This window comes from Ostrinia furnacalis, unplaced genomic scaffold, assembly GCF_004193835.3.
Source record: "Ostrinia furnacalis isolate ACB-3 unplaced genomic scaffold, ASM419383v2 OfSCF0398, whole genome shotgun sequence".
Taxonomy (NCBI): domain Eukaryota; kingdom Metazoa; phylum Arthropoda; class Insecta; order Lepidoptera; family Crambidae; genus Ostrinia; species Ostrinia furnacalis.
Window position 1 is genome coordinate 315,890 of NW_021130637.1, and position 13,239 is coordinate 329,128.

Below are 13,239 nucleotides of genomic sequence, written 5' to 3' on the forward strand. Positions count from 1 at the left end.
TCTTTACATCTTGTTGTTTTTGAAGGCACAATCATAACATTTTCAAATCATTCCTCGCTATTTGCAATATTGTTAAGCAACTACAGTGGGTTTGCTGGTAGATGCCCGCATATTCTCTCGAGCTGAATTTGCTTTCACCCTGACACCGTAATGTAACCTAAAGCGTTTTACGAGCGCATACATACCTTACATAGGCGAGTTTCACATTAGAGCTTAGCGGATTACGTCAAACAAAACTGTTCCACTCAATTAGCTGTCATTCTTTTGGGTGTATTACAGTCGATTGGTTCGCGTTGGTAATAACGATGCAAATCAGCCGCTAAACGTTCATTGAATTATTTAATGAGTGATCACTCGATATACGCTCTTTGATTATTTGGTCGTGTCTGATTTGCAGCGAAATCACGCGTTAATTCTGCCGGTCAGCTATGATATAGTTCAAAGTTTGTGAATTTAGTACTTCAAAGTACTTCCTTGGCTTTCATAATGCAGGTTGACCATTTTCGTCTTTAATCTATTTTATCTTCTATTTCGTCAATATTCTTGTACCCAAAGATCAAAACTTCCCTTTTTCTCTGTTAGAGAGGGTTGTCTTCCTTCAGTGGAGACTAAATGCCCATCAGGTCAGCCTCGTCATCACATGAGACTGAAATGGTATAAATGATGATGAGTATTCAGATTTCAGGATCTATACTAATATTATAAATGCGAAAGTAACTCTGTCTGTCTGTCTGTCTCGCTTTCACGCCTAAACCACTGGACCGATTTTGATGAAATTTGACATAGCGATAGTTTCAGTCCCGGGAAAGGAAATAGGATATATTTTATCCCGGTTTTTGAAACAGGAACGCGCGCGATAAAGTTTTTCTGTGACAGACAAAATTCCCGCGCGGGCGAAGCCGCGGGCGGAAAGCTAGTATGGAATAAGTTGTGAAAGACAATTGAATGTCATGCCGTCGCTTAGAGAATTCGAAAGTGGCGGCACATCATTCCCGTCATAGTGTAAAGCCTGGTCCGTGAGCACTTAGAATTTTGTCCAATGACCCCAAGCTACCCATCCTTATCGCTCGCGCGTAATTATGTTGCTGTCGCGACTGTGCGACGGGCGCCCGCAGTGAGTGTGCGAGCGCGACAGCAACATAATTACGCGCGAGCGATAAGGATGGGTAGCTTGGGGTCATTGGACAAAATTCTACATGCTCACGGACCAGGCTTTAGTGATTTGGAAAGATGATGATGATCTATCAACCCTCGCAGCCCGCGGCACGTGGTCGTCGGGCGAGGCGTCGCCGGGGCTGTCGGACGAGGAGTGCGGCGGCGGCGCGGGCGAGACGCCGGCGGCGCTGCTGGCGCGCGTTCGCTCGCTGCGGCGCCGCGGGCTGGCCGCCGAGTACGAGGAGATCCGAGCGCGCCCGCCCTGCGGCACCTTCCACCACGCCAAGTGAGTCGCGGGTTTACGTCCGTCAGTTTCTCAGATCATAGAAAGAGAATAGATATGAAGTCGCGCGTAACTACAAATAGAACCAGTGTCCCCACATTTCCCCCACCACAGCTCCCACACACACATTCAACTGTGTAAAAACAAAGCGACTTGAGTCTACGACAACATGTGCAACCGGCTTAAAAGTGCTGTGATTGGCCAGAAGGCGTGCCTTATGGCCAATCAATGGCCGCGTGACGTGACGCACACCTTTGAAAACGCTAGTGAGAGAACAAAGATAAAATGGAGTCGACAAGATATCGATACTTTAAATCGCTAGGGGCAAGCCTCGAAACTGGTTTCACAAAATGCTTATGTATGAAAACCTTTTTATTATTATACGTTATTATTAACTACTATCACGCATTTACTTTTTAATTATGGCGATCTGCGTACCGCATATGTTTATCAAAAATAATGCCTATATTAGGCTTTCAACTAGCTCTTATAGTAATTACATAGTTGACAGTTACTAATTACTTCTACTGTTATTTTTTTTTTGTAAAATCTTATTCCCTTCTATGATCTGAGGTCAGTTTATAATATAACGCGTGAGATTGTAAACTAACAGTGGGTTAGGTTAGATTGTAATCTAACTACGTCAGATAATTCTGACGGAATAATAATTCACAATTTGACGGTGACATAGTAATCCATTTGTGTGCCGATAATTTTAAAAAGTACCTTATGCCAACGAAATTAGGATCAGCGGGGCTACTCTCGACAATCTTCGGATCTATCCATCTGACTCAAAACAAAAGTGATTCTGGCATGGGCCATAGCGAAGATCCTAAAGTGTGTAAACTGCATTGAGAGCCTCTATGCAATTTGCAACTCTGTTTTCATCCCAAGCATATTATGATGTTATTTTGCGTTGCTTGCCACGATACTCACTCACAGGAGTTACAGGCTGTACTAAGTTTACCATTAAGTGTTTCATCATTCGTCAAACAGTTCAAAATGTCAGATTCTCTCGATCTTGTATTATTGAGTTGTGCCCAAATCTTCCAGACGTGTAGTATGTATGTATGTATACTTTATTATAATATTGTAATCCTTAATGAAAACAACATTGATTTCAGATTGCCAAGTAACCTAGCCAAAAACAGATATACGGACGTATTGTGCTACGACCACTCGCGGGTCACACTTTCGCAGACGGACCCCGATGACCCCTCCAGCGACTATATCAACGCCAACTACGTCGACGGGTACAAGCAGAAGAATGCTTTCATCTGCACGCAAGGTACGTTACGTTTAGTTAAGATAATAAAGAGATACACCAAAGAATACATTTTATAAGCAACTGTAGGTCTAGCGCTGAACTTAATCAGTGCCTAAGGTAAAGATGAACCACGCTGAACTGTCCCACCAAACTCAATGACAGGGGGGCGCTACCATCGTTCAACTATATGGTTTCCAACATGGCTAAAATCTGAACCAGCGATCCGGTATTGACGGTGGCGCCCCACTGTCAATGTCATCGACAGGACAGTCCAGTATTTTGGAACTATAAAAGAGCGGCACGGGAGGGGTGACATTGACATATTATGACGTTACAGAGCATACAAATCTGAAGCACATTAGAATAAAAATAATAAAAAATTTATTTGACACAAAAAGGAAAAAATAAAAAACAGAACAAAGGGACTTAAAACTATACACGCATATTTTTGTGCCAAAAAGGCGCCCGCTCAGCATTAATCGAGCCACGCGTGCATGCATGCGTGCCCCGACGCTGGTTTTCAGCGGGCGCCTCTCCAACCAACATTATAAATTAAAACAACAACCAACATTGGAAGTCTCGCTGACGTTTAACGTCCCAAAAACACCCTCCCATGCCGTTCTCATACTTTAGGCACTTACTAAGCGCCGCCCCGATTTCAACACGTAATACATATAAAACTTCCCCTTGAATTGCTAATAACTACATTAAAATCCGTTGCGTAGTTTTAGCGACTTTGTATTTCTGTAAAGACCGCACAATAACACATTAAGTTTTCAAATCATCTCTGTGTGATTTTGAATAAAACGGTCTATGTCCATTTGCAGGACCCTTACCGAAGACATTCGGCGACTTCTGGCGGATGGTGTGGGAGCAAGGCACACTCGTGATCGTGATGACGACGCGCGCCATCGAGCGCGGCCGCGTCAAGTGCGGGCAGTACTGGCCGCTCACCGTCGGCCAGCGCGTCACGCACGCCGGCTACAGTATCACCAACGAGCTGGTGGAGACAGATCCTGACTACACCATCACGCACCTGGTGCTCACCGAGCTGCGGGTGAGTGTCACGTGACCAACAGGCTAGACAGCGCTCGCCGTCGGCCAGCGCGTCACGCACGCCGGCTACAGTATCACCAACGAGCTGGTGGAAACAGATCCTGACTACACCATCACGCACCTGGTGCTCACCGAGCTGCGGGTGAGTGTCACGTGACCAACAGGCTAGACAGCGCTCGCCGTCGGCCAGCGCGTCACGCACGCCGGCTACAGTATCACCAACGAGCTGGTGAAAAGGAAACCGAAATTGAACTCTCGTGGCGCGTGGCATCTTTGTGCTCTTATTCTTTGCGCGTAAATTATTGCGTGGTAATGAGGGTTTTCGCTAGAGAAAAATGGCAATATAGTTCCAAAATACTGAACTGTCCTATGCATGACATTGACAGTGGGGCGCCACCGTCAATACCGGATCGCTGGTTCCGATTTTTGCCATGTTGGAAACCATATAGTTGAACGATGGTAGCGCCCCCCTGTCATTGAGTTTGGCGGGACAGTTCAGCGTGGGTCATCTATACGTAGACGCGAGGTCCAAATGCTGCATGATTGGTTATTTTTGACATGACATTGACAGATATGTCAAAATCAACCAGTCAGACCCCAAATCCACGTCCCGCCATCTAGCGGATCTTTCATTCGCGAAAACCCTCATTCTATCATACGCACGTGTTCGAGTAGACAGCACATCACTGCTCTTGCTATGTTCTTTGTGTTGTATTTGAATGAAATGTGTTTGTTTCGCAGACGGAGCAGACGCGGCGCATCTGGCACGGGCAGTACACGCGCTGGCCGGACTACGGCGTGCCGGGCGGCGGCCGCGCGCAGCCCGTGCTGCGCTTCCTCACGCGCGTGCGCCGCGCGCAGCAGCGGGCCCGGGCCGAGTGAGTGCACACTCTATCCATACTCCCTATCCGTCCCCCGGACACGGCCTGAGCCGAGGTCCGAGCCTACCGTGGCGCCCTCAGGCCGCGTCCGTAGTCCCCTCGATCGGGCCCACTAGAGTGAGCCCGCCGTAGGCTGGACTTTGGTCCAACACCGCGGTGGGCAACCCTCTAGTTGGGTTCGCCACTGATCGGGCGCCTTATGCGCTCGATACGGCCCGATCGCGAACGTCGGTCTGCGACCAACGCGGACGAGCCTGGGCTTCGCTTCGCAAAGCGCCTCTGTGGTCTAGTGGTAAGACCACCTGCTTCAGACACAGAGGTCCCGGGTTCGATTCCCAGTGGGGGCAGATTTTTCTATTCGGTTTGGTTGGTGGTAGGGCTTGTTCTAAGTCCGCCTGGCTAGCTACCACCATCTTACCTATGTCTGTCGCCATAACAACAAAGTTAACAGCATTGTTGTGTTCCGGCAGTTAGAGGTAAGATAGCCAGTTCCTCCGTGGTTGAGGATTCCGGGTGAAGCTCGCTTCGACCTTCGGCCTGATCATCACTTACCATCAGGTGAGATTCAGGCTAAGAGCTTCCTCGTTGTGGATAAAAAAAAAAAAAAAAAACGCACACTCGGCCTCGTCGGCACGCGCACCGACGATCGCCAAACGGCTAGAGTACCTTCTGTACTCGCCACTCTGCCCGGTGAAGCTGGAAAAGCTCNCGGGCGCCTTATGCGCTCGATACGGCCCGATCGCGAACGTCGGTCTGCGACCAACGCGGACGAGCCTGGGCTTCGCTTCGCAAAGCGCCTCTGTGGTCTAGTGGTAAGACCACCTGCTTCAGACACAGAGGTCCCGGGTTCGATTCCCAGTGGGGGCAGATTTTTCTATTCGGTTTGGTTGGTGGTAGGGCTTGTTCTAAGTCCGCCTGGCTAGCTACCACCATCTTACCTATGTCTGTCGCCATAACAACAAAGTTAACAGCATTGTTGTGTTCCGGCAGTTAGAGGTAAGATAGCCAGTTCCTCCGTGGTTGAGGATTCCGGGTGAAGCTCGCTTCGACCTTCGGCCTGATCATCACTTACCATCAGGTGAGATTCAGGCTAAGAGCTTCCTCGTTGTGGATAAAAAAAAAAAAAAAAAGCGCACACTCGGCCTCGTCGGCACGCGCACCGACGATCGCCAAACGGCTAGAGTACCTTCTGTACTCGCCACTCTGCCCGGTGAAGCTGGAAAAGCTCCACAAGCTACCAGCGCGCGTCCCTTCAAAAAAAAAAAATCTATCGATCACAGAAACTAAAGGGATACGTGACAAGGGGGCGGAGCCGGTGTCGCAGAAATATGCCCAAAAACGGAACACATTGCACGTGATAACAATGATGACAGCAGCGACGTCATAATGTAAACAGTTTATTTTGGCTTGCGTAGTACTAAAGATTATTGGAAAGTTGAGTACCTGACAGATACCGCAGTGTTAGATCACAATCATATTTTGATTACTTTGTGTCGTTAAGTCACTGTTTACAGCACGACAGTGCGTGCACGATTAAATCATAGTGACGTTTGATCCAAGATCAATTTTCATTCTTTAAAGACAATATTTCAAGACGTGAGCCACAAATTTTTTGGCAGTAAATCAAAAGTTTTCGAGAGATTATTGCAAAGCAAATCGTCATCTCAAATCAAATAAATGATGATGATATGCCTTATAAATATTTAATTTTGTGGTCTAATTAGATTATAATTTTAATTACAGTTTAGGAGATGCGTGGGCAGGACACAGTAGAGGACCCCCGATCGTCGTTCACTGTTCTGCTGGAATCGGACGAACAGGTATGTTAGTTTTACTCACCGTAGCGCGGCGCGGCTGTTGGTTTTACTGACACTTGCTGATACCATTGCCAATATTGTCATTTGTTCGATGCAACACACCTAATACGTAATATAGGTTGCGTGGTCCAACAACATTGCCTTGTAACTGAGTCCTAGTTTAATCATTTTTACTCTCCTTCGGATTTGAACATTCACCCGCAGTTCCGTACCACAACTAAATATGGTCCTTCGAGCCGGATTTGAAACAGCGGCCTTTATTTACTGTTCTCTGTCCGCACGTAGCCTTGTAATTGAGCTACTGTGCGCGATCAATTATACCCATGACCATGTTACAATTTGTTTGCCGCCTTTGCCTTCTAATTAGGCCATTGTGTGTGATCAAATCGTGACCATAACCATAGCCATTATACAACTGTTAATTTTAATCCTTCTCCAGACACGTTCATAACGCTGGACATTAGCACGCTGCTGTCGCTTTTGCTTTCTAATTATTTAGGCCATTTATCATCATCATCTCAGCTATATATAGGACGTCCACTGCTGAACATAGGCCTCCCCCAATGCTTTCCATGTTACCCGGTTGGTAGCGGCCTGCGTCCAGCGCTTTCCTACCTTTATGATGTCGTCGGTCCACCTTGTGGGTGGAAGTCCCACGCTGCGTTTTCCGGTACGCGGCCTCCACTCCAGAACTTTGCGGCCCATCGGCCGTCAGTTCTGCGTACTATGTGCCCTGCCCATTGCCACTTCAGCTTGCTAATCCGTCGGGCTATGTCAGCGACTTTGGTTCGTTTACGGATCTCATCATTTCTGGCCTTTCGGTTTAAAGAATCTTTATTCTCATAAGAACAGGGTAGTTCACTTACATGAGATTATAATAATTTACAACAATTGTCTTGTGACGAAGCATGCGCAAAGCCCACAAACAAAAAATAATGTAGGTACATAAATAATTATTAACATTATTTCGAATAAGTAAACATCAGATCTGCAACTCCGTTGACACAGAAATAATGGCCCTCAAACTAACTATCATTTACTCAGTCAGGACTAGGTAGGTGTGACTAGGTGTAGTGAGTAAGTATCCACCTACTAAATAAATAAGATTGTAAAAGAATACGAGATTTTTTTTTTTAAATAGAATAAGCAAGTGTCATCAGCGTATAAAGTTAGATAACCCTTCAGACCGATTTGGTTTATGTTATTGATATAAATTAGAAATAAGAGGGGTCCCAGTATTGAGCCCTGCGGAACGCCGCATGTTATATTACAAATCGCACTTTCATAGTCACCCATCCTAACAATCTGACTTCTATTTGAAAGATAGGATGCGAGTAGGTTGTAGGCAGATCCAGTGACACCCAAATTACTCAATTTTTCCAGAAGTTTAGTATGGCACACGGTATCGAAGGCTTTTTTTAGATCTATGAAGATCCCTAAACAAATTTGTTTTTCGTCTATTTTGGTTTTTATATTTGTTATTAAGTCGGTTACTGCAGATAGCGTATTTGATTTCGGTCTAAAGCCGTATTGTTGGTCTATGAGAAACCTTTTTTCACACAAATACTCATTCAAACGAAAGTAAATTATTTTTTCAAAAACCTTGGATAGTACCGGTAGGACCGAAATTGGCCTGTAATTTCCGGGATCAGTTTTTGGACCAGATTTATAAATAGGGGACACTTTAGCCAGCTTCAGATTGTCAGGAAATATACCAAGATCAAAACACTTATTTATGCAGTCTGCTAAGGGTGCGGTTATAATATGCTTAATACATTTTATTGACTTTGTGCTAATACCGTCTACGCCAGTACTGGTGTTGGTATCTAGGCTATCTACTACGTCTGCTACTTCCTTAGTGGTACAATGTTTAAGAGTTATAAGGGTAATGTCGTGTTGATGTCCATTTTTGTACATAAGTGTGTTACCTGAGTCCTGATGGTATTTCAGTGGAATCCTACTGGCCAACTCCGTACCAACGGTAGAGAAAAACTCATTGAATACATCACAAATTTTCTCACCGTCTGTAATAGTTTGTGAGTTTAAAACTAATTTGGGTGGGACATAGTTACTTTTCGTCTTGTTCATAGCCAGAGAGTTGATAACTTCCCACATCTTCTTTGGGTTCTCTTTACAGTCTTGAAATTTATTGTAGAAATAGTTCCTCTTGTCTCTGCGAATTTTCAGCTGGACCTGATTTCTTACTTTTGTAAATTCTTTTTTCAGGGTTTCGTCGCCACCACTGTTTTTTAGTCGTCTCCAAAGCATGTTTCTATTGTTCATCATGCTAATAACTTCTTTATTAATCCAATCATCCTTCGGTAGGTTCATTATCTTGATTTTTCTTATTTTATTTTGCTTAATATGTGTTTTTATGAAATTTTCTAAGTATGTATAATTATTCGTTTCGTTTATGTATTCAGATTTTTCAATACTCTTATATAGTCTATCGTAATCCATCGCTTCGTACTGAATCCTTGGTTTGGTCTTTGTCTTGCATTTAAGGACCTCCACGTAGATCTGTCTGTGGTCGGACATAGCAGAATCAATTAGCGAGACATTGAATGAATTTTTATTTAGGTCTGTCAGGATATGGTCGATTATAGTGTTTGTAGATTCAGTTCGCCGAGTATAATATTCTTTTTCTATTTTGTTTAGTACGTCATATCCTGTATCTTCAAGTGTGCACAAATATTGTGTGGTAGGAGTGTCGCTTTTAATCAAATCCAGGTTGAAGTCCCCAAAAACGATTGATCGCTTTCTTATTTCCAGCTGTTGGCTAAATATTTCAAGAAATTCTTTATGATTTGTATCGCCTGGCTTGTAAACACCTCCCAAGTGTAGAGAAAATCGTGGTAGAAATATCCACAAGTAGTGATTACTATCTTTGTGTTTGTTTTCGGTTATTTCAAAATCTATGCTCTTGTGCAAATATATGGAAACGCCTCCTCCTATTCTATCATGTCGGTAGTTGAATATATGGTTGTAGTTGGGTAGATTGTAGTATTTTCCATCTAGTTCCGATTGTATCCAAGTTTCAGTTAAGATGATCACATTGATTGTAGATTCAATAGCTCTCAGGATACATTGCAATTCTTCAAATTTCCCAGGTGTACGAATGCTCCTCACATTTGCGTAAAAGAACTTGAGAGACGATGAGTCCACGGGAAGGTCTTGGTATTTGTTCACTATATGGTATGTAATACTGTTTGAGCTGAAGTCATTGTTAGGGTGTTTACAAGTAGTATTTATTCGTTTTTTGAAGGTGTGATTTCAGTGATGGTGGGTATTCCTTTGACATATCGTATTTTAAGGTTAGATTCTCCATTTTTCTCACGTTGTTCCATTTCGATTTGGAGATTTTTCAGATATTTTCTTTGAGCGGGTGTTTGGTCACTATAGATTCTAGTATTAGCCGGAGTTTTTGACCGATTTTTTAGTAAGTGTTTCGGTGTTTCGGAGCTATCAAAAATCAACTTAAGCGGTCGAGCCTTGCTATCCATAGCTTTTCCCAATCTGATTGCTTTGAGAGGCTTAGGGCAGTCTAGGTAGATGCATTTTAGTACATTGTAAGCCTCTTCTAAGTCCGCATCTTTATCCGAAGTGATGTCCCTTTCATTTATTTCCACTAGATTCACCATAATAATGTTTTTTTCACGTTGTAGTCTATCATGTACTTCCTGAATAATCTCATGCTGTGTTGCTGTTTTATGTTGAAGGTTATCTATTGGATTATTCTTAAGCTCTCTTAAGTCGGTTTCAATCGTATTAATTTTCGTTTTTATTGTTTTATGTTCACAGATTATATTCGTAACACTGTCGTTAAGTTTTTTGTATTCTCTTGCTAATTCTTCGGTCGTCGATTTTAAGTCTTTGAGTTCCTCTTTCATTTCCTCGCGCATTTGTGTAATGTTATGGACTTGAGTTTTAATTGATTCCTTGAGAAGATCTTTCATCTCACTACGGAAATCAGCTAGGTCTTGTTTAAAATCGTAATCCAGTGTGTGAGGTCGCCTTTTTCTCGGATTTACTTTAACTTGTTCTTCATCGTCATAATTACACAGATTATGAGTGGATCCACTTGCGCGGCTGAGGTTTGTATCTGGCGGTGAATGCGTGAGACTCATTCTAACACAAAAGTAATGAACACTGTCTCCTGGTCTATTCGAGTAGAACCGGTAAGGCTTGCTAATTCACTGGTACAGCTTGAGCGTACAGTGATTATGCACTTTGTTACAATCACCAAAGGACTTGTTCTTGCTTAACACACAATTTAAAAATTAGAAATATTTCCAAGCAGATACGATACGCGTCCGCACACTTCGACACTCGACGCACGAGTGGCCTTTAGGCCACTGTGTGTGATCAAATCGTGACCATAACCATGACCATAACACATCTTCGTTTATCTGTACTCCAGGCACGTTCATAACGCTGGACATCTGCACGCTGCGGCTGGCGGCGGAGGGCGCGGTGGACGTGCGCGGCACCGTGGAGCGCGTGCGGGCGCAGCGCGCGCACAGCATCCAGATGCCCGACCAGTACGTGTTCTGCCACCTCGCCGTCCTCGAGCACGCGGTAAGGCTTGCCATGTGTTCCCAACGCGGACACTGTGCGCGGCACCGTGGAGCGCGTGCGGGCGCAGCGCGCGCACAGCATCCAGATGCCCGACCAGTACGTGTTCTGCCACCTCGCCGTCCTCGAGCACGCGGTAAGGCTTGCCATGTGTTCCCAACGCGGACACTGTGCGCGGCACCGTGGAGCGCGTGCGGGCGCAGCGCGCGCACAGCATCCAGATGCCCGACCAGTACGTGTTCTGCCACCTCGCCGTCCTCGAGCACGCGGTAAGGCTTGCTAATCTATTCTCTATGGCTAAGAACTCACGTCGCGATTTTCACCTGCGCCCGCCCGCGACCGCCGCCGCGAAAATCGCGCCGTACTTAGCCTAGTCACTGTTACAAAATGGTCGCCCGCCGATCGATGCAGAGCGCGCGGGCGACAACCGCCGAGGCTGCGGTTACCGAGGCCCGTGCGATTCTACAGTTGCCCGCCGGTGCCGCGGGACCCGCATACAACCGCGCACGCTGCGGGCACAAACCGCGTCGTAAGTTGTGCATTAGTTTTTACAGTATCTGCATTCTACAGAAGCTGCGGGCCCGCAACCACCGCGGGCGCGGGTGAAAATCGTGCCGTGAGTTCTTAGCCTAAGAAAGATGCCACGCGGGCGTTGACGTTGCACTCAACGACACGTCACATAATAGAACTACGAAGCGGCACGGAAACGCATCCTTACAACGCAATGTTAACACTCGTGTGGTATCATTTAAGGCTTGATTTCCTCCACGATACATTTGCCGGTACGTGGCCTCTATTCCAGAACCTTTTGCTGCCCCAATAGGTAATCGGTTCTGCATGCTATGTGCCCTGCCTATTAGCACTTTAGCTTGTAAAGTGAACAATATATTGATCATAATAATTGAAGGTGTTGGATTAATGGCCGCTACTAACCGGCCAATCTGGAAAAGAAGCCTATGTTCAGCAGTGGACGTTCTCTCCTGTGGCTGAAAATTATTATGATTTCCTCCTACACTGACGTTTGTCGAATACTGTCATAAATTTTCTCTTCAAATAAAAGCCCAGCGGTAAATATAATTGAATTATTTCGTCTTCACAGGTAATGAACGGGTACTTAGAGTCTGCGGACCTGACGGGCTTCGACGACGACAACGAGGAGGAGTCGGAATGAAGGCTGTCGCGCCCGCCCTGCGCGCTGCTGTGAGCGCCGTGCCATACCCGCTCCACGCACGCCGTGACGTCACGCCGACGTCACGCCCGCCGCGCGAGTGCCGTCCGCAGCGACGAGTGGACCCAACCTTACATCGGGTAAAGGAAACCTCGTAATTCGAGTATTTATTTTGCGTAACGTAAATCTTTGTAACCAAAAATATTTCCGTAATTAGAATTTTATTTATTTATGTAAGGAATATGGCTGTGTGAAGTTTTTCGTCTGTAATTTATGTAGTTATGTATGTTTATATTTTATTTACGGAGCCCCGATTGTGACGAGGCGCGGTGTCTGATCGACGGCGCAGTCTGTCTCGGACCAGTTTTACATAGCTGTAAACGATGCTTTAAGTATTTTTCCCGAATATAAAATATATAGAAACTAAGATAAATGTTATTGTAATTAACTATAAAAATAAATAGACACAATTTATATTACATGTCCCTTTTTATCAAGAGAGGAGTTCAAATGTTGTTTACGGTTCTGTTAAACGATCTGTCTCAGAAGCTACCGCGGTAGCCGCGTCGTGAGCGCTCTCGTAGTACACTTACATATTATGTTGTAATCGCTAAGAATCTTGTCTCTCGGATTGTGCACTGAACATCTATAATACGAATTATTATAAATAGATTTATATACATAGACTGAGTAACGTTAATATGCTCCAAAATTTTACTAGCGGCATAATTATTTTGAAAAAATGAATTCGTGTTCGCTACATACCTATTATTTATTGTTACACGAGCAAAGATAATAATAAATATAATAAATTCACTATAATCAAATTAACAAATTGTAAATGTAATGTAAAATATTTACACACCTGTTAGAGAGATTAATTAAAATTGCAGATTGATTATTTATTTTTCAAGCGACATATCTCTATAGAATCAATATTTGAAATCGCCGTCCTTCACGCAACTTACATATCGCCGTAGATGTCCTTCGTTCCCTGCCCGCGTCCGGTCGTAGCGAATCTTCCGGATGTACAACCC

The 13,239-nt window shown here is 44.7% G+C and overlaps 1 protein-coding gene across 6 annotated transcripts in view; it reads left to right on the forward strand.

Moving 5' to 3' along the window:
- The window catches only part of Ptpmeg2 (Protein tyrosine phosphatase Meg2), a 57,670-nt gene extending 44,684 nt beyond the window's left edge, over positions 1-12,986 (forward strand). For 2 of the 6 annotated variants that reach the window (XM_028319109.1, XM_028319094.1), the window contains exons 9-17: positions 1,258-1,441; positions 2,563-2,726; positions 3,533-3,708; positions 3,850-3,903; positions 4,503-4,639; positions 6,386-6,462; positions 10,880-10,989; positions 11,123-11,303; positions 12,134-12,986. In XM_028319109.1, coding sequence (XP_028174910.1) covers positions 1,258-1,441; positions 2,563-2,726; positions 3,533-3,708; positions 3,850-3,903; positions 4,503-4,639; positions 6,386-6,462; positions 10,880-10,989; positions 11,123-11,303; positions 12,134-12,360 — 1,310 coding nt within the window. In that variant the 3' untranslated portion in view covers positions 12,361-12,986. Of the gene's footprint in view, positions 1-1,257; positions 1,442-2,562; positions 2,727-3,532; positions 3,763-3,849; positions 3,904-4,502; positions 4,640-6,385; positions 6,463-10,879; positions 11,038-11,122; positions 11,304-12,133 lie in introns of all 6 variants that reach the window. The other 4 variants (XM_028319117.1, XM_028319102.1, XM_028319125.1 and 1 more) reach the window with 4 other exon arrangements.
- The last annotated feature ends 253 nt before the right edge of the window (positions 12,987-13,239 follow it).